Source organism: Bos mutus, chromosome 9 (genome assembly GCF_027580195.1).
Source record: "Bos mutus isolate GX-2022 chromosome 9, NWIPB_WYAK_1.1, whole genome shotgun sequence".
Taxonomy (NCBI): Eukaryota; Metazoa; Chordata; class Mammalia; order Artiodactyla; family Bovidae; genus Bos; species Bos mutus.
This window is the reverse complement of record NC_091625.1, coordinates 87,770,968-87,793,335: the sequence shown is the minus strand read 5'-3', so window position 1 is coordinate 87,793,335 and position 22,368 is coordinate 87,770,968. Positions and strand designations below refer to the sequence as shown.

The following is a 22,368-nucleotide window of genomic DNA, read 5'->3' as shown; positions in this document are numbered from 1 at the left end:
TTTGGTAAAGTGCTGCTGGACCAAGTGCTGACTGAATGCACACCAGCCAAGGGGAAGAAGCCTCTTGTGGGCCACCTCCAGGACCTTGCTGTACAGTGGCAAATGGTACATCTGCATGAATCACTGTTGATATGCACAGGAGGGAGAGTTACCGAACAGGAGAAAATAAAAGCTTGTTCTACTTTCTCAATAGGACAGAATCCCAAACTGCTTTAAAATGTGCTTTTCATTACCACAGTTTTTATTACTGTAGAGGTGCTCTGTGGTCTGGAGCTGAAATATTGAATGTTTCTATGAATAAAGAAATTAAGGTGCAAGTCATTATGATCTTTCACTGAAGGACATAAAAGAGGATCTGAATCAAAGGAGAGAAACTTCCTTCATGGATGAGGAGATGCAACACTGAATAGAGGTCGGGTCTCTCAAACAATCTATTAGTTCAATCCAATTCCATTAAAAATCCCAAAAGCACTTGCGTTACTTGGCCAATCAATTTTAAAATTGCTAATGAAGAGTAATGGCATAAATAGGTAAGATAACTTCATAAATAAATAAAACCGAAAGAACGAAGGTACGGGACCTGCCATACCAGGTATCAATCACACTACAAAACGATGCTAATGGATTCCACGTGGTATTGGCACAGGACAAGAAGGTTAATCAAGCTGAGATAAGGAAGAACACAGGAGGACACCTCAGCAGGTGTGGGACAGCATACAGCAGACACGGAACAAAACAGGGCAAGGGCTGACCCTGCAGCTGACGTCTGGCTGGAGAGAAATACAACGAAATTCCTACCTCTCACCAGGCCCCCAGGTAAGTTCAATATGGAACAAAGGCAAAGCCTTCTAAATTAAAACTTTATACACTAAGGGAAAAAATTGGGGAACTTTATGATCCTAAAGGAGGGAAGGATTTCTTCAACAAGGTAACAACAGAATATACCTTAAAGTAAATGACTTATAGATTTGATATCAAAATTTTAAATTTCTTGTATTAAAAAAGACATCGGGAATAAGAACAAAGCATAAAGAACAGTGTAGGGGGAGATACATGCAAATACTTAAAAGACTGGTTACTAGAATGCATAAAACTTCCACAAATTCAGGAAAAGACAGACATATGTAATATTGGTTGACAGAGTAACCAATAACAATATGAAAAATCCCCAATCTCATTAGTATTCAAGGAAAAGCAAATTAAAATGATGAAAAACCAATTCATACCCATGAGATGAATGAAACCGAAAGTCTGTGACTATCAAGTGTAGGGGAGGCTATGGGGAAGATGATCCTTACAGATTTCTTGGTTGGGATGTTAATGGTCTCATCTACCACGAAAGCTTCATTACTGGCCTCTTCACTCTTAATATACCCTCTACAGTAAGTCTAACCTTCCTAGTAACTCTAACCTTCTGCTAAAATTCCCTGAGGCTCACTCTAAGATCTACCTCGAAGACCAACATCTCCAGGAAACATACACTGACCTTCCTCAAGCACACGTGGGTGCTCTCTTCTTTGCCATCTGATGGCTGTGGAACACTCTGACCTGGGTGTCATACAGGACCAGAGATTCAGCAGGGCCTGGCAGCAAATAGCCACTAGCAACGTCCACACTCTCTTGGGGCACTCCGATGGCCCTCAAATGGTAACAGTGCCAGGATCAAGCTCACCCACTCTACTGGATGGCAAAGGGCCTTTTGTTAACCGTGTCATAAGAGAAATGAGAAAAGAAATATTTACCTCTAGATGGGACAAATCTAGAAAGAAATGATAATTATTTTCCAGGAAGGCAGAAGGTAGGGAAAGGACGGAAATGATTAAAGGAAATGGGAAAGCTATAGTAACCAGAGCTGCCTTCCTCGGTCTGAGCTCAGGGTAAGCCTGGGATGGCTCTAGGCTTGTTGCAAAAGAATGACCACAAGAGTGTCAAGTTGAGACTGGGTTAGAGAAAACTCGAGGGTAATTTTTAAAAGATTTCACATTTATTAGCTGAAGAATTGAAAATAGCCTATAAACTCTTTGAGGTCAAGGACCACCTCCTGTTCCCCTACAGGTGGGATTGAGCCCCTGGGGTAGGGTCTCAATACACAGTTGAATAAATGAATACATATTTTCTGAACTTCCTGTTGATGAAGCAAGGATTCCAGGTGGTGCAACAGTTATAAAAGATTATGTGTGTGTGTGTGTTTAGTATCTCAGTCATGTCTCACTCTTTGTGACACTATGGACTGTAGCCTGCCAGGCTCCTCTGTCCATTCTCCAGGCAAGAATACTGGAGTGGGTTGCCATTTCCTCCTCCAGGGGATCTTCCCAACCCAGAGATGAAACCTGTGTCTCTGTTAACACAACTTTTGCATTTAACAAACTAAAAACTGCACCAATAAGGCAGCTCCATTGGATATGATCTATTTATGTTGTTTCAGCAGGCAAGGAACTTCCTGCTGTTTCTCTGCTTGACTTGGGGGGTGGGGGAGTGTAATCTTTAAAGATAAAAGAAAGTCAAGTTCAGTCCAATGATTTTGATCTGAACTTGATATTCACTTGTACTGCTCTGTTTTCAGTGATAGCTTTTATAAAATAAATAAAATGGTAAAATAAATAATACATGGATACGTATTCATCATCCCTGGCATTCCTCCAACTCCCTAAATACCTACAAATTTATCTGTTCATCACCTCTTCCCTCTTCATATCCCTGATGTCTAGAATAGCGATCTGCAACCAGCAGCCACTCCACAAACATCTGCCAAATGAGCAGCCAGCTATGCCAAGTACTTTCAAGATATCATGGTGTACAAAGAACTTCAGGGGTTTTGTGTACAGAGAATGCCTGTTGGGGTGGGGATGATGACACAGTAAAATATGACAGATTGGAGCGAGTGATAAAGGCTCTGCATATATGTTACTAGGAAAGTCAGAAGATCATAGACTGCAGGGGAAGGCATGGAGATCAGCGTGAGGCTGGCAGGAACTTGAGTGGTGCTTAAAGGATGTGAAAGATTTTAATAAGCAATAAAAGGAAAGATAATTTCACACAAGCTGGAAGGCACACCTCAAGGTGGGAATGGTGGCAAACACAAGGCTTCTTCTGGAAAGAGTGACTGTTCTATTATGCACCATTTCTCAATACACTCATAAGCTACTTCACAAAGTCTGGAGTGTATACCACAATCTTGGATCATTTTGAAACTAAGACTATGTTAAATCTCTATCTTCACCAAGAATATAACTCTGAACATATTCTACATTAATTTCCTCCCAAACCTCTAAAATGTATAAAAATCGCTGAAATACTCTAGAACAGAGTATTCTGATGGAAATTTCTATAAGGATGGCAACGGTCTACAACCACGCTTTCCAGGCCGGAAGCCACCTGCCTCATGTAACTATTAAGTAGCTGAAATGAGGAAATGAGCTCTTAATTTCAGTTAATTCAAACTTCAATAGCTTCCTGTCACCAGTGGCTATGGCTTGGGCAGCACAGCTCTAGAAAGAAACCCTAACTAGGGTCATGTTATCTACAGTTTCTCATTTAGAGTCTGCCCACCTGGAACCCTGGCTGAGTGACACCAGGAAGGAAGGCTGGAGGCTTCACCCTTCACCACATTCATAGTGTTGATGGGGTGATTCAGGCTTAAAGAAGCTGAGCTACTCAAAGATAGATGACATGATCTTTCTTGAAAAGACCTCTGGAATCACTACCTTGATTCCTGAAGAGTCCTGAGAGTCCCTTGGACTGCAAGGAGATCCAACCAGTCCATTCTGAAGGAGATCAGCCCTGGGATTTCTTTGGAAGGAATGATGCTAAAGCTGAAACTCCAGTACTTTGGCCACCTCATGTGAAGAGTTGACTCATCGGAAAAGACTCTGATGCTGGGAGGGATTGGGGGCAGGAGGAGAAGGGGACCGACAGAGGATGAGATGGCTGGATGGCATCACCGACTCGATGGACGTCGTCTGAGTGAACTCCGGGAGTTGGTGATGGACAGGGAGGCCTGGCGTGCTGCGATTCATGGGGTCGCAAAGAGTTGGACACGACTGAGTGACTGAACTGAACTGAACTGAGAGACTATTGTACTAAGTACAGTAATTCAGACAGAAAGACAAAAATCATACATCACAGATGTGCAATCTAAAAAACTGATGCAAATGAACTCATTTACAAAACAGAAAGAGGCATAGACAAAGAAGACAAATTTACAGCTATGAGAAGGGAAGGAGGGAGGGAATAAATTAAGAGTTTGGGATAAACACACACACACAACTATTTATAAAATGGATAAATAACAAGGTTCTACTGTATAGCACAAGGAACAATATTCAACATCATAAGTGTGTGTGTATTCAGTTGCTCAGTTGTACCTGACTCTTTGTGACCCCAGAGAAATGATTCTCAATCCTCATTAGTATTGTTTTCTCTAATCCTCTCAGGTAATCCTTCCTCTGGTTTCAGATAGTTCTTTCACATGCATGTAGTTAATCATGCTAAGTCGCTCAGTCGTTCCTCAGACTCTTGACAACCCTGTGGACTGTAACCTGCCAGGCTCCTCTGTCCATGGGATTTCCCAGGCAAGAATACTGGAGTGGGTTGCCATTCCCTTCTCCAGGGGACCTTCCCGACCCAGGGATTGAACTTGCATCTTCTGCATTGGCAGGAGGACTCTTTACCATTGTACCACCTTGGAAACCCTCAGCATCGTATAATAACCTATAATAGGAAAAATTCTGAAAAGAATATATATATACACATATATATATATATACACATATATATATACGTGTGTATATATATATATATACCTGTATATATTTCAATCACTCCACCGTATACCAGAAACTAACCTAACATTGTAAATCAACTATACTTCAATTAAAAAAAAAAAAGCATGAATCTGCTAGACTTGGGGAAAATAAAATGTAGTTTGTTACATGGCCTTTCCTGTACTTCAATAAAAGTAAATAACATGAACCCACCTTACACCAGGAGCTTCATTACAACACTCCCCCTAGTGTCATGGGAGCAGCTCTGCGTTGTGACTGAGAACAACAGAGCTTTTTATCTTTAACACAAAGCATGTCCTTGGCTGGAAACCAGCACATCTGAGCTACCCAAGGTGTACGTGCCGACTGCCATGAGCCAGCTCCCCAAGTGGCTAGCCTCGCCGGCGTGTTGGTCATAAGCAACAGGTCAGTCCAGAAGAATCCCAGAGGAAACTCGCTCTCCTAAGAAAACCAGGATGCAAGGTAGAGAGAGCTGAGGTCTGAGAATGAAGAGAGGCTCATCGCCAGAAAGCCCATATTTGTCCATGTGAAATGATGATGATAAGGAATTCACATTCACAGCACAAGAGTGACTTTGTATACTCTTTCTTGTTAGTCTGTTTTGCCTTCAGTTTTGATTTATTTCAGGTCACAGGAATTCTGACTGTCTGATTTACTGTAGATGGACATCTTGAGGACGATATTTCATGAAACTAAATATGCAAAGGAGTCAACATAGTGTCTAACAGAGCAAACTCAAGTGATAATAATATAGTGCCTTGTTTTAAAATATGCTAACTGAATACTGATTTGAATTTTGTTTCATCTAGTGGAAAATTTTATATTTTTACTACTAGTTGAGGATTTTTCCTCACTATGGATATCTTTTATTAGTCCTTAATTTACTTTCATTTGAACAATTAAAAAATTTAAAAATAAAGTGCTTATTTCAATATTTTGGGTTTTGCTTTTTAATGTCCAGCTCTGTGACTCCATGGACCATAGCCCACCAAGCTCCCTCGTCCATGGGATTCTCCTGGCAAGAATACTTGAGTGGGTTGCCATTCCCTTCTCCAGGGGATCTTCCCAATCCAGGGATTGAACCCACATCGCCTGCATGGCAAAGAACCTCCAGGTAATGCACCACTAGCACCATCTGGGAAGGCTCATATGCTTATTTCAGGTGGACAGCGAAGTGATTCAGTTATACATATACACATATCCATTCCGTCTAGGTTATTGAGTAGTCTCCTGGGCTTGTATAGTCTTAAGTAGAACATAACAGTGACACCAAAGGAAAACAGAGGAACATATGAATTTAACGATCTCCTTCCCACAGGAGGGGGAAGGGCTGGTAGTGGCCTGAGCACTTGCTTGGCCTAACGATGTTCATGTATTTTTATGACACACTTGATGTTCCTCCTTGCACAAAGTTACTCACAAACCTCAGTGTGTTGAGAGACTCATACAAATGGACATGAGGTGAAGCTCAGGCTCTATTTTCATGGGATGGAATCATATTTCCCTAATTTATCTACTGGAGCTGTGATGCCAAAGAAAAATCTTCTAGTCTAAGATTAAACGTTTTACTCAAGTGGGGACGAAACTACTTTCATGAAAAGAAAAAGAAATCATTTTCTGAAATAAAATGGTGGCTAAAACAAATCGCTAATCTCTCAGATTCTAGGCGATTGGAAGCCTGTGCTGTTTTGAGTGATTTCCTCCCCAAATCCTGAAGTAGTCTTTAATACAGTTGTGATAACATTTAAATAATGTTGCCAGCTTTTCAGGCTGAGAAAACGGATTCTGTACCTACTGGGCTTCCCAGGTGGCGCAGCAGTAAAGAAGCGCTTGCCAATGTAGGAGACACAAGAGATGTGGGTTCACTACCTGCGTTGGGAAGATCCCTTGGAGTAGGAAATGGCAACCCACTTCAGTATTCTTGCCTGGGAAATCCCATAGACAGAGGAGCACAGTGGGCTATAGCCCATGGGGCCACAGAGTTGGACACAACTCAGTGACTGATCACGCACCTCTGTTGAGTGGTCTCAGGTCATCTGAATTTAAGTCAGAAAATTCAGGGGATGGATGGAATGAGGCAGAAAATGACTGGCTAACTGGAGGTGTGACACTGATGATTCATTTTACACCCTTGTCTTTCTTGCATGGCCCATAATTCTGGATGATATAATGCAATTCTAGAAGCTTCCACCACATTGACATTCCATTTTTCGAGTTACAAGAAAGCACTTAGGTGAAATTATAGGAATCCTTGTGACATGCACAAGTGAAACGGGTACAGACCACTCTTTCTTATCAGGTGCTATTTCTAGCCTCAAGGGGATTAAGCTGGCAGATGTCTACCAGAATCACAAAGCCCATCGAGAAAGCTGGCCTGTTCCAACAACAGATTCAGATCTGAAGACACATGTCAAACAAAGATGGGTGTGGCAGCCGGTAGGCCAAGGAGGTGAGTGAGACCAAAGGACACTGGACAGGGAACCTAGAGGCCAGTGTTGGAGAAGAATCTAGCTCTGATAGCGATCTGAGGTGTGTCTGCAAAAGGGTGTGCATGGAGGCGGTGTGGGAACTTGGAGCTGAATCATGAAGAGGAGGTAAGGGGAGAAGGGGCTGACGAGGGAGGGGCTAGAAGCAGTTCAGGCTGGAGACCCAGAGCTTCACATAAATAAGAAAGCAGAACACGAGAGCACAGGGAGGGATACGGACTCTGCATGAGATACTCACGGGACTGGAAATACAAGGGGCACCTTCCTATAAACTGTGCCAAATATTCAGTTGCACACAAGGGATATAAAGGAGAGAGCTGAAAAAAGGTCTGGTGGAAAGAGGCAGACCAAGGGCAGGTCTGAGGACAGGGAGGAGAGAGCCAAGGGAGGCCAAGGCCTTGACAAGGAGATAAGAGTACAGGGACAATCAAGGGTGTAAAAAGAAAGGTCGTCCCTTCTCCCTAAAGCTTGTTCAGCAGTTACTGTGAAATATAAAAGGCACAGAGGATGTACATAACGATCATTCTGAATTTTAAAATTTTATGAATTAAACTCTCTATATATAGTATGAATGTATACATTTCTATATTTTCTAAATACACAGAACGGTACATTTAAAAATGATAAAAACAGGGAATTTCACATTAGGAATATTAAAAAAACCACCACTACATACACACATACATTCTATACACATATATACAAGTACTTATACACATGTATTTTTATTCATTTCCTTAAAATTTGAGGTTCTGGCTGCAAATGCCCAGTGTCCAACTAAAAGGATATCTGTCAAATACCCACCCCCAAACTGATCTGAATCCTTAAGAAATAGAAAATACATAATTCCTCAATAACCAACCAATTCCTCTACCCCCCAAATGCATGCCAGCAGGGGAGAAAACACTCATAAACACACAGGCAGTGCGAGTGCAACAGGGCGGAAATCCTTGGTGCTGGCATGGCCCTAGACAGTCTTCCTGGGCTGTTTTGATCTCCCCTGATTCCAGCCCCGCTGTGATCAAGAGCATGGCTTCACACAAGGAACAGGAAAGACCTTTAAACAAAAACAAACACCATCCTCTCTTGGTGTCAAGGCTGCACCTCACGGTGTCTGTGAGGTTAGAGGAAGGATGCGAAGGGATGGGGAGACAGTTTTCAACCCTCACTCCTGATGTAACAAACAATATTCAGACAGACTTTCGGTGCCATGCATCCTTTGCAAAAGTGACTGAGATTTTAATAAATCACTAACAGCTCCCAATTCTAATGGAGAAAGATGGCTAAATGTCTGGCTTTAATTAGGGGAGGCCTTTTTTTCCGGTGCCCTGGGAGCTTCTAACTGCTGGGTTTAAACCACTTGGAAAGGACACCATCCCTGGAGTTTGACAAAGTTACCTGAGTTACAAAACGATTCCTGAAAGTCAATTCAGGAAATGCCCTCTGAAGTGAAACAGACAGAAGTTAGAGCTAACTTAGATCCCCAGCCTCCCATGTCCCAGCTCTTTACTCTGGGACATTTCATTTTGTTCTCACAGCAACTGGGTGAAGTTGATGTCAATATCAGACACTATTTTATAGATAAGGAAGCTGAGACTTGAAGAACTGCCCACGTTTACATCCACGGTAAGGCACTGCCAAGATTTAAACTCAGTTCTAATGTACTCAAAGTCTTACCCCTTTAACTATAATGTTACGTCTTTCATCAAGTGTCCATTTCGTCATGGGGCAAGTCCCTCACCTTCTCTAAGATCTCGTTTGCCCATTTAAAAAGCAGAATTGAGCTCACACATCCCACAGAAATAGATTAGATATACTTGAAATAATGCATGGCAGAGAAATTTGTTAGCTTATAAAGTGTTAAATACAGATTCCTTTTTTCATCTGCTATAGCATTTCCCTGGGTGCTTACAGATATAGAGACATTATACTGTAAACTGTAAAGATAAACTGTCAAAAGCAATAATAGAAAAGAAAAAGTCCAAGAGAAGATGGGTTTTGGTGGGTATTTCTAATAGCTTCCTAAAAGGACAGGATACTGTGATCAGGACTGGAAAAGGTCAATTTTCATTCCAATCCCAAAGAAAGGCAATGCCAAAGAATGCTCAAACTACCACACAATTGCACTCATCTCACACACTAGTAAAGTAATGCTCAAAATTCTCCAAGCCAGGCTTCAGAAATATGTGAACCATGAACTTCCTGATGTTCAAGCTGGTTTTAGAAAAGACAGAGGAACCAGAGATCAAATTGCCAACATCCGCTGGATCATGGAAAAAGCAAGAGAGTTCCAGAAAAACATCTATTTCTGCTTTATTGACTATGCCAAAGCCTTTGACTGTGTGGATCACAATAAACTGTGGAAAATTCTGAAAAAGATGGGAATACCAGACCACCTGACCTGCCTCTTGAGAAATCTGTATGCAGGTCAGGAAGCAACAGTTAGCACTGGACATGGAACAAAAGACTGGTTCCAAATAGGAAAAGGAGTCCATCAAGGCTGTATATTGTCACCCTGCTTATTTAACTTATATGCAGAGTACATCATGAGAAACGCTGGACTGGAAGAAACACAAGCTGGAATCAAGATTGCCGGGAGAAATATCAGTCACCTCAGATATGCAGATGACACCACCCTTATGGCAGAAAGTGAAGAGGAATTCAAAAGCCTCTTGATGAAAGTGAAAGTGGAGAGGGAAAAAGTTGGCTTAAAGCTCAACATTCAGAAAACGAAGATCATGGCATCTGGTCCCATCACTTCATGGGAAATAGATGGGGAAAACAGTGGAAACAGTGTCAGACTTTATTTTTCTGGGCTCCAAAATCACTGCAGATGGTGACTGCAGCCATGAAATTAAAAGACGCTTACTCCTTGGAAGGAAAGTTATGACCAACCTAGATAGCATATTCAAAAGCAGAGACATTACTTTGCCAACAAAGGTCCATCTAGTCAAGGCTATGGTTTTTCCTGTGGTCATGTATGGATGTGAGAGTTGGACTGTGAAGAAGGCTGAGCACCGAAGAATTGATGCTTTTGAACTGTGGTGTTGGAGAAGACTCTTGAGAGTCCCTTGGACTGCCAGGAGATCCAAGCAGTCCATTCTGAAGGAGATCAGTCCTGGGATTTCTTTGGAAGGAGTGATGCTAAAGCTGAAACTCCAGTACTTTGGCCACCTCATGCGAAGAGTTGACTCATTGGAAAGACCCTGATGCTGGGAGGGATTGGGGGCAGGAGGAGAAGGGGACGACAGAGGATGAGATGGCTGGATGGCATCACTGACTCGATGGACGTGAGTCTCAGTGAACTCCGGGAGTTGGTGATGGACAGGGAGGCCTGGCGTACTGCAATTCATGTGGTCGCAAAGAGTCAGACACGACTGAGCGACTGAACTGACTGACTGTGATCATCCTTAAGGGGTGAAAGGAAATGATGCAGTATATTAAATATATTAATTCTTACATGATAAACTTCCTTTGAGCAATTAGGCCCCTGCCCCTTATTCTATATTTAAAAAAATTATAATTTTGAATTAATCAACAGCTTCCTCTGTAAAGTGAACTGTCGCCTGCTCTTGAATTAGAAGCTACTCTGGTGAAAGATATGCAGAATTGTTCTGTAAAGAACAGTGGTTGCATCTCTCAATTTTCGACAGGTTGGCACAGACTCCTGAGTCCGAAGAGCAGCTTGATTCTCACTTTAACTAATGGACAGGTCATCAGAAAGCCACAGACTCAGGGAGCTGAGGCCAGGTGTTTCTTTTTCTTTCGAGCTGTTCGTCTTTTCATTTGGGCTTTTGAGATGATTTCTACTTCCCCCACCAAAGTAGTCACGCCCTGCGCTCCTACACTATTTCTGATTCGTTAATCAGCTCAGCCGTCTTTCTTCGGTAAAACAAGACGGGGGCGGGACTGGAGCAGGAAATGAGATGCCATCAATCCTGCCCCCAATACATTCTGGGTGGAATAGAGTCTGGGGTGATACACAGAAACCCGGTTTGTACAAAGAAGCAAAGGCAGCCGGGTGTTTCTTTTATCAGGCTGTTTTATCCAAAAGTATTTTAACACTTCTTTTTTTTTCCCGTAGGGCAGTCTCATACCTCCCTATGGAGCTATCAAGCATCAAAAGGGTTAGTTATGGGGAAAAAAAAAATAAAAGGAATTAAAAGGGTTTCAAAAGAACTATTACTTAAATAAAACTTAAAAAATAAAAGCATTACTTAGTCCATAAAGGTTCACCAACACTGATTATGCAAGAAATCTGGTGGATGGCGGGTGGGGGGAGCTTAAATTCTGTTACTACCTGCAATGGTGACCTCAGATTTCTACACGGTTACAAGACTGTAAATTGTCTTCTATGATCTAAAATGGACTCGACAGCATGAGGGACAGAACTATTAGGGAGAGAGTCTCTTTTCATAAACTGTCATGAAGCAATAAAAGGCTGAACTGCATAAGCAATTATGCAGCTAAATCTAATTTCTGTGTTATAGAGTATGTGGGCAAAGGAGGCAAGAATCCTACCAAATATTGAGGCAACACTGTTATAAAATTAATCCGCTTTTCACAGAAGAGCAGACATTTTAACAGCATCATCTTTACAATGAACACGAATTTACAACAAAAATTTTTAATATTGGTGGGAAGGAAAAGGGTTCATTTTAGGGTTAGTGCCTGTCAAAGACAGCGTAACTCACAAAATACTGCTTCTATTTATTGACCTTCTTTTCATCTTGCATGGTTTTCCTGAAAGAGCCAGTTTTTGAATATGAAATCATTAAAATCTGCCATTGCCAGTCAGTGCGGTTCTCGATCAGGGTTGGGTGATGGTCTGTTTCCTGACAATTGTTTGTTTCCTTATATGTAAAATGAGGGGAAAGCAGGGAAGTAAGGACTAAAGAAGTTAACAAGTACAAAGTGCCTGGCACACGACAAGCCCTCCTCAGCCGTTGAATAATCATCATATTCTTGATGATTTAATTCTAGACTCAAGACCAACAGAACTTGTGAGGAATGAAGGGATGGGAGAAGCCACCAGTTAAGGCTGAGAACTCCAGCAATCAAGGACTACCTAAGAGGGCAAATCCAACAGCCAGAGCTGGAGCCAGCAGATTCAGAATGGAGATGTTTGGATAGGAACAAAGATGAATGGAGAGACTGAGATCCTGGGAAGTTCAGATATGCTGACTGAATGCTCATTATGAAGCTGTTTTTAAATATATACTAGACAATCCAGCAACTCCTTTTCAGCATATATACCCAAAAGAACTGGAAGCACAGTTTTACTTGCATGTTCACAGCAGCAAGCAGCATTATTTACAACAGCCAAGAAGCGGAAGAAACCCAACTGGCCACTGACAGACACAAGGACATAAACATACAATGGACTGTTTTCAGCCTTAAGGAAGTTCTGACATACGCAATAGCATGCATAAACCTTGAGGACATTATGCTAAGTAAGGGCTATAGACTGAATGTTTCTGTGCCCCCAGAATTGGTATGTTGAAGCCTAATTCTCAATGGGATGGTGTATTAAGATGTGAGGCCTTTGGGAGTGATTAGGTTGATGTTACTAGAAGGTTAGGCCCTGGAGTGATTAGGTCATACGGGTGCACCCCTCATGCAAGGGATTAATGCTCTTATAAAAGACAAGATCCCTCCCCACTTTCACCACATGAGGATACAGTGAGGCGACTGCCATCTAAGAAACAACAAGACCCTCGCCAGATATCCAATCCGCTTATGCCTTGATCTCAGACACCCCAGCTTCCAAAAGTATCAGTGATAAATCTCTGCTGTTAACACGTCCACCCAATACTATGATATTCCTCATAGCAGCCTGAAAGGACTGAGACAGTGAATAAGCCAGTCAAAAAAGGGACATATTCTATGGCTTCACTGGCATGAGACAGCCAGGAATAAAGGAGAAGGAAAAATGAAATGTTAGTGTTTGAGGGGTACAGAATTTTGCAAGATGAAAAGACCTATGGAGAGAGATGCTGGTTGTACAACAATGTGAAGCTACTTAACACTAGTGAACTATTCACCTAAAAATGGAAAAGGTGGTCAGTTTTATGTTATATGTGTTTTACCACAATCCAAAAATTAAAAAAATATATATATTAGACATATTTAATAGCTCAAGAAAACCACGATACAAAGGGGATTTAACAGAAACAGACAAAGAAAATACTGCCCATGATTTCCCAAGCATGATGAGAGCTGAATTTCATGGGGTTGCAAAGAGTTGGACACAACTGAATGACTGAACTAAACTGAACTGATGAAAGCCGAAGAATTGATGCTTTTGAACTGTAGTGCTGGAGAAGACTCTTGAGAGTCTCTTGTACTGCAAGGACATCAAACCAGTCAATCCTAAAGGAAATCAATCCTGAATATTCACTGGAAGGACTGATGCTGAAGTTGAAACTCCAATAGTTTGGATACCTGATGCAAAGAGCCGACTCACTGGAAAAGATCCTGATGCTGGGAAAGACTGAAGGCAGGAGGAGCAGGGGGCGACAGAGGATGAGATGGTTGGATGGCATCACTGACTCAATGGACATGAGTTTGAGAAAGCTCTAGGAGATGGTGAAGGACAGGGAAGCCTGGCATGCTGCAGTCCATGGGGTTGCAAAGAGTTGGACATGACTGAGCAACTGAACAACAACGATGAAGTTGCTCAAAAGTCTTGTTCCTGTGCCAACCTTGTTGAACCCTATACTCCAAAGCCCCTCTGCACTGAGTGCAGAACACAGGCTAGGGGCCAAAGAGTTGGGGTCCCAGGGAGCCGGACCGGGTCAGATGGTTCAGCCTCTTCAACCTTCTGTTAATCCTTATCTGCAGAGCTGTCGTGACAACCTGTGCGAAGCTCTTAGCACTGGCCTGGCATATCCTCATCCTTGTGCTGGATCTTACCTGCACATCATACAGGAACTGGAAACGACTTTCTTTGCTTGCAGCTTCTCTCACAGCCCAAGCCAGGTCCACTGACCCTTTCCCACCAATCGACCAGTGATAGCAGGGGACTGCATTGAAGGCGCCGGCCCGCTTCGCAAGCTCACACACCAAGTCAATCTCTGCGCGGGTGTCGGTCCTGGTGATGAAAATGTTTGTGGTTTTGCATCTGTATTCATTTAGTGATGTTTTCAAAGAAAGACTAACTGTTTATACAGAACTTTGCTCCCAAACACTGAATATATTCTAAACATCAAAAGTGGTTACATTGTGCTTAAATAAATCAGATCTTAAGCAAAGCATGGGGGGAAAAATCCTCTCCAACTCTTATCTCAAATATTTCAAATTGTTAAAGGTTTTATTGAGAAAATTCCATAGCATATCCCTTTGATCATCCATCGTCTTTCAGTAAGAAATGCTGGTCAGAATTAATAATAATAATGATAAAAGTGAAAGAAATGGTAACTTACTTTACAGATTTCACTTCCCTGCTAATATTTGGGAACACATCTGCTAAAGTAAAACCAATCCAAAGAAAACCAAACAAATAGAATGAGTAGAGTTATTTCTCTATACTTTAGATGAAGCACAGAAAAGCCCAAACATCCTCAAAACACAAATGTACTTCACAGGGTGGCCCAGTGATATGCCCGCATTTAAAGAAGGACGCTTGACTTACTTGAAGACATTCAGAGCCACAACAACAGGGACCCCGAAGAGCTGAGCGATCTGAATTTGCTTCTCCAGGTTACAGCAGCCATCTGCCACCAGCTGGAGGTTCTGTAAGAAAAACCAGACCCCTGCATAGTATCACCTCCCATTAAACCTGCCAAATGACAATGGCAAGCCCACTCTGGCAGGTTTTGTTCCATCTATGCTCACTTTAGCTTCCCTGGTAGCTCAGTCGGTAAAGAAATCTGCCTGCAATGCAGGAGACCTGGGTTTGATCCCTGGGTTGGGAAGAACCCCTGGAGGAGGGCATGGCAACCCACTCCAGTATTCCTGCCTGTAGAATCCTCGTGGACAGAGGAGCCTGGTGGGCAGCAGTCCTCGGGGTCACAAAGAGTCAGATATGACTGAGCAACTAAGCACAGCACATGCTTACTTTATTGTCCTGGAAGCTATGCAAGAAAGCCTAAGTCATTTTTTTTTTCCCCCCAAGAAAAGATGGCTGCAGGAGGAAGAGGCTCATTTTCCAAATAAAGTCTAAAATTATTCTAGATCCAATGGCATATTTGGGTCTCCAGCCAGGCAGCTATTTCTGCTGCTGACTGGCAGCCAACACATCAGCAACATGCCCACGCTCTGTGGGCTGGTGGACAAGAAGGCATACGGTCCCCGGAGGGTGACAGCCCTGTCCAGCTACTCTCTGCTCAAATTCATGGTGCCACCTGTAGGAGCTAAGAGGTACTGCTGCCAGTCCATCAAAATCTGCAAGTCATCAAAAGAATACATGGGTATAAGCTTCATATGGGCTTCCTCGATGGCTCAGATGGTAAAGAATCCGCCTGCAACGCGGGTGACCTGTGGCATGGCAACCCACTTCAGTGTTTTTGCTGGGAGAACCCCCAGGGACAGAGGAGCCTGGTGGGTTACAGACCATAGGGCTGCAGAGTCGGGCACGACGAAGCGACTAAGCACACAAGCTTCACATACCCTTAGTGCTGGAGACCAGGAAGCCTGCTCAGATGACTGCCCAGACAGAAAGCCTACACCCACCTTTTCTTAAGATTGGAGAGTTAACTGAATGGATTTTTATCCCTTTCTCCACCCATTAGATTATTAGAGAAGCACTTTTCTAAGAGGCCACTGGCAGAGAACCAGTTTCCTGACTGAGACTCAGCTGCCAGCCAATGGTTAACTGGATTTGAATAATTCTCCACTCTTACCTCTTCCGTATATTCCTTTCTAAGAGGGACCCCAGCAGTTACCTGAGATAAGAAAAGATAAAAATTAAGAATAGTCCTGTCACACTGTTAACTCTGATTAAAGATCTGAAAGAAAAACAAATCATGGTCCCTCTCTGGAAGGTTCACTTGAAAAGCACATTTTGTGCTTTAAAGCAATCATTGGTGGCCCTGGAGGAACATAAAGTCTTTTGGGTGCTTTTAAAAAAATCACTGAAGCCTGAGCTCCACCCTGACCAATTAAACCAGGATTTCTGGGAGTGGGACCCATGGTCAGCAACAGTTAAAAAACTCCTCAGGCAATTCTAATTTCATACTGTTGCCCATTATCCTAGCAAAAAAGGGAACCCACAATATGATTTATACAGAGTGCATCATCATTCTAAATAAATTCTAAACCATTTTAAAATAATCGCCATTAGTTTTTCCCTTTTGAGCCTAATTTCTCACAGAAACCAGTGGGGTTGGCAGCTTGAAGATAAGGAAACTGAAGTTGAGAGAAGGCAGGCGTCTTGCTCACGGTTACACAACGAATGAGAGCAGAACAGGGGCATGAACTGTTGTAACTGGGTTCTGAAACCCCAGTTTAGTGACTTTTCACAGTTCCACATTTCTTTTTCTTTTTTTTGGGAGGGGGGGTGGTGGTGGTCTATACCCTGCAACTGGTTTCAGTGAGAAACCCCAGCCATTTTAACTCACCAAGGATGTGGTGATCTACTCTCCTCTCTGCAAAGAGGTCTTGAGGATATTAGAAATCGTTTGAAAAGTTACCTCTACGACAAAGTTTTTTTTAAATTGTGAAGGAATATGATATTCCAGGTATTTCTATGAAGGTGTTTTTGAATGACACAGTGTAGATGGGACACATCCAATCAGCTGAAGGCCTGCTAGAACAAAAAGAATCTGAGCAGAATTCTCCAGCAGACTGGGGCTGGAATATTGGCTTTTCTGAGTCTCCAGCAGTTGCCCACTCTGTAGATTTTTGGACTTGTCAGCCTCCATAATTGGGTATTAATAATTCCTTACAATAACTTTTTAATATAAATACACATCTTACTGGTTGTGGAGAACCCTCCTTATGACATGTTTAAAAAACTAATTATGAAAGAAATATCTGGATCCAAAAGTGTTTGTTCTTTTACTGTATCAAGAATGGTCAGCATTTTGGAAGATGAGATATGATTGGGGCTAAAATGGGCAAGTTCAAGGGTCATAGGATTTTCCACTGCACAAATTATGGGAAAAAAACAAGCTGAATAAACATAAGAGGCAGCCGTGGTTATCTGTGTAATGATATCAAAAGGAAGTAGAAATGATAAAGGATCAAAAACATTAGTAACAGAGTTGATTCAAGTAAGAAGGAATGAGGTGGATAACAGAGAATACAGGATTAAGAAGATCAAAGTTCATTTATTATTCAATTACTGAAAACATTTCTTTGATACAGACTATGCCAGGCATGAGGAATACACAAATTAATACGACACAGTCCTTAATTTCAAGGAATTCAGAGTTAAGGAGGGAGACAGACCTACAGACATTCAGAAAATAATATAAAGGAGAAGCACTACTGGAGGCCAGGAGAGGAAAGCTAAACTTCAATTGGCTTCCTGATCCTCCCCTTTATCATCTTCCAACTGTATCTGTGTCTATTATTCTCGAGTCATGTTACAATCATCACTAGCATGGAACCATGACATTAAGTAGAAGTGGATGAGGTACCAAGGATTAAGGTGAGCAGAAAATGCAATCATTGTAAAACAGAGCACACACATTAAGATGAACTGAAATAGGATTATAAATCATGTAGTGAATTTTTATAGGACAAAGACGAAACTGGAGTGTGGAATTAAAGTCAGGAGACCTTGATTTCATGTTTGATTAGTCCCCTAAATAGATTACTAAGCAAGATCTGGAATCCTCCTGTAGCTCTGTAATTTTATCTGAACCAGACTAGACAGTGTCTAAGCCCTTTGAGTATTAAAGCCCTTTGATTTTATAATTTTTAGGTTGTAAAACAGGGAGGGGGAATTTCAAATTTATTTCTGGTATCAATGAGTGGATTAGGGATTCAAAAAAGTTTCCCCTTCATTCATATTCAGCTCTGTCTGCTGGACAAAAAGTGGAGGATCTGGACCTCAGCCATAAACTTCAGACCTGGTGATACTGCTCAAATAAGCTCATATCCCCTAAACCCACCAAACCTTAGTTTCCTCATCTGTAAAATGGTATAAAATAACATCTGCCCCTCCTAGGACAAAGAATTGATAAGACAATTAAATACTACATATTATGGTTTTTCATCATGGCAAACTTATTTCTTTATGCTATGTAATTGATTATTGTGTGATGTTTGCATACAGAGCATGCCAGTTAAGAAATCAGATTTGGCAGTTTGTGTTGTATATCAAGATTTAAGTGATAAAGAAATGCCAAACCATTTTATTTCAAAAATGATGAATGAGCACAAGATCTCTCATTCTCCCTTTGGAAATCCCTAAAAAAAGAAAAAAAAAATACACCTTTGCTATGGAAAAGACAAATTTCCCTTTCAGTTGTGTGTGAATTCTACATGTGAGACTTTTGATAAAGTCTTTAAAAATGTTAAACCAGAATTTGAGATTTCTAGGCAAAGCTCTCTCAGAAATAATCCAGTGCTCTAACAGAGTTATAAAGTGAAATCATAATAAACAGAAACAGGAGGAAAATAGTGCTAGATGAAATCTGATGAGATGTAGCATCAGTGAACCAAAAAATGATCTATACAAACACTGAACTACCTCACCCACAAAAGCCATCACTCTTACCCTTCTGTTCTTCATTCAGGAAACAGAGCCTCTATCCTCCCATTACCATGGGGTTATAAAATGTTGATACAAGCTTCAGTTTAGACTCTTAGAGGTTACATTATGCTCCTTTCCAAAATACTGCTTAGAAATAACTTGGTGGGTGTTACTAATTATTTGATCTTACTGAACTCTAAGTGCCCTGAAATGATGATTTATGAAAAAGGAGACATTTTAGAAAACTGTAGTGATGAAGCAGGTTTGAGTGTTTCAAAGACTCAATTCCGCTTCATTCTGTTTTATTAGAAAGGAAGCATGGAACTTACGCTCGGTCCACCTCCATGCATCTTCAGAGCCCTCACGGTCGCCACCAGAACCACAACGCTGGGCACCAAACCAGAAGCTCTGCACTTGATGTTGAAGAATTTCTCCATGCCAATATCAGCACCAAAGCCAGCTTCAGTCACTGTGGACAATCAAGTTGGAAACCTGCTATGATCTTCTAAAACAATGGTAAGTTTTGACAATCATTCATATGGTTCAAATTCAAAGGATGACAAATTCCTTTCCACGTTCAAGGCTACTATACACTATGGTATCCTGTACATACAAAAAGGTAAAAAGATGTCCCCCTGGTTTTAGAAAATGTTCTGCTTCTTTATGTTCCTTATGTTTACAGTGTTCAGAATTGTAAAAATATGACTCTTGAGTCGGCTTCACACCACTGCTCCTTAAGGATTCACTGCCTGGCCAAGATTTTTCTTCCAGTGTAGAATGTCAAGGCAAAGCTTTTCTTAACCCAGATGGGATTTTCAAGTTTTTAATCAGGTTCCAAATAGTCAATCAGTGTCAAACAACACTGCTAGCATGAGTACCATAGAAAATCTTTTCTTACTCTTTATAAGACACACACAGAATCACTTATATTAATGCCATTTCTATTAGTGGACAAAGTTGATATTAGTTGAGTGGCTTAAGGTTGATCATCAGGCCTGATAAGATAGCATCTTTATTTCATAACCACAGAAGACAGTCATCTGTAACCATTCTTTCACTGCCCCCAGACTGCTAGAAATGTTACTGAGGCAGTTCTGGCTATACCAGGGAGGCTATCCAACACTGCCTTCCAAGAGGATAACCCCTGACTCTGGGTCAGCAGCAGCATCTTCATACACAGAGCAGAGAGCTGGACCAGACACATGAGCAGCCCCTGGGGGCTTAGAAACGCAGACTCATGGGTTCTATCCCAGAACAACTGAACCAGAACCAGCATTCTGACAAGATCCCCTGGTGAGATGAATGCTCATTAAAATTTGAGAAGCACACTGCTCTAGGAAAGAAATACTATCAATGTAACAGAAGGTAAATATTTATGGAATATGTACTACATACTCACAGTACAACCAAAGCCATAATTTATGGCAGAGATAGGAATAGACAGTAAAAAAATTTACTAAGATAAAATAAAAACTATTTAACCTGTGAACAAATTTGTGTCTAGCATTCACTGAATACACATATTATTAAAAAATTAATAAAAATAAAACACCAATAATTTCAGATCCTTTTTTTTTTCAGACTCTTTCTGACCTTTCTTTAGTCAACCAGTTGTCCTAATTCTTTATGGTTTCCTTTTAGTGCCTCATATGACTATATAATTTTTATAGAATAGGTAGAATTTTGTAGTCTGCTTTTTTAAAGTTATCACAGTTTTCTTATTGTACTACAAACTTTCAAATTGGTGATTATAAGTGACAGCTTATAATTTTGTTAAGTTGATGTACCAAGATTTGCGAAATTCTTCTGCCTGTTATTCGATGTTTGAGTTGTTTCCAATATAAAGAATGCTGCAAAGTATCTGGGCATATGAGTTTAACTTGTTTCAAATTATATTCTTGGAATAAATTCCCAAGGGTAAGAGTATGGTGCCAGAGGATATAAATTTTTTTTATGACTGTTGATATGCTTTTGACATATTGAAAAATATTCCTTTGAAAGTATTCAATTTGGAATGAACATAGCTACAAGTCATTCTCTTCCCCTTTACTATATTTCCTTTAAACAAGAGACATAGCAGGGCAATCTGAAGAAGTAAAAGACATTCCTTTTAATACAGTATTTAGGACAATTTTGGTGATTTTATCACTGTAGCCGACCCTCGGCATTCACAGGGGATTAGTTCCAGCAGCCCCTGTGAACACCATAATCTGAGGATGCTTCTATAAAGCTCTTTATATAAAATGGAGCGGTACATTGAATGTAGTCAGCCTTCAGCATCTGTGGATGCAAAGGGCTGACTGTAGTTAAAGGTCAAAACCAGAGGAGATTGTTGACAGCAAAAACCCCTATCTCAGTGGTACCCCTGGAATAGGGATTCAAGTAACCAAAGTTTTACAGGTTTTATTTTTAAACGCTAAGGAATTTTAAAAACTGGTTAATGTTATCCTATTGTCAGAAGTAGACTGTTATTCACCTAACAGGGTTTGATCAAATGATCTCTAAGGTCTTTCCAGCTGGATGCACATTTCCACATGAAGCTCCCCCATTAAGACTATAAACTCCATGAGGATAGGGACCATGTCTATAGGGGAGATTAACACTGCAAGGCACATGTGTGCGTGCTAAGTTGCTTCAGTTGTGTCTGACTCTTTGCGACCCTCTGGACTGTAGCTTGCCAGGCTCTTCTGTCCATGGGATTCTCCAGGCAAGAATACTGGAGTGGATTGCCATGCTCTCCAAGTACGGGCCTCTGATCTTCTCAGGAAGAGGAAGCTGCTCTCTGCCCCTCCTAGCCTTCTGGTTTGCTGCCCCACAGACACACACCTATTTCTGCATGTAGCATCCTAATTAGACTGAGTGGAGGAAGGGACCATATCTTAATCATCTTTGTATCACTAGTAACCAACATAACACCCAGTGCAAAAAAAGAAAAAAGAATTAATTAACGAAGAAAAGAAGAAACTATTAGAGAAGGAGCCAGTGGTGATCTAAACTAAATGCTATCATTCAGTGGAAATGGGTAGATAGACACATATGGAGGTGTGGGGAATTGTAACAGATACAACTTCAGCTGGGGAAGGAAACAGGATGCCACGGTAAAGTTTCAAGACTGTGGCTTCTAAATGCAAAGGAAATATGGAGGCAAAGAATGTGAAGAAAACCCAAACAAGGAGGAAGTGCCAAATTCTCATCTGCTGAAAATGTCTGAAATACTGTGCTTTTGTGTTCAAATATCAGACTGCTATAAGAAAATGGAAGGTATGCTGATGGGTAATTCTAAAATTAAGGACCACTTCATAAGGTGTCGTCAACAAGAACTAACTTGGATGTTTCACCGTGCAGTGCTGTATATCTGTGTCTTCGTCCCTTGGGAAAGGGGCACGTTATCTGGCTGTGAGTGGGGGCAAGTTCCTTTTCCTAGCCAATTCCTGGGACTTGTCGACATCGAAAA

The 22,368-nt window shown here is 41.3% G+C and overlaps 1 protein-coding gene across 1 annotated transcript in view; it reads right to left on the bottom strand.

Moving 5' to 3' along the window:
- The window catches only part of MTHFD1L (methylenetetrahydrofolate dehydrogenase (NADP+ dependent) 1 like), a 181,569-nt gene that overhangs the window by 56,372 nt on the left and 102,829 nt on the right, over positions 1-22,368 (bottom strand). The window contains exons 21-24 of the mRNA XM_070376862.1: positions 19,244-19,383; positions 16,114-16,155; positions 14,904-15,004; positions 14,186-14,363 (exon numbers count right to left, since the gene is read on the bottom strand). Of these exons, the coding sequence (XP_070232963.1) occupies positions 14,186-14,363; positions 14,904-15,004; positions 16,114-16,155; positions 19,244-19,383 (461 nt within the window). The remainder of the gene's footprint in view (positions 1-14,185; positions 14,364-14,903; positions 15,005-16,113; positions 16,156-19,243; positions 19,384-22,368) is intronic.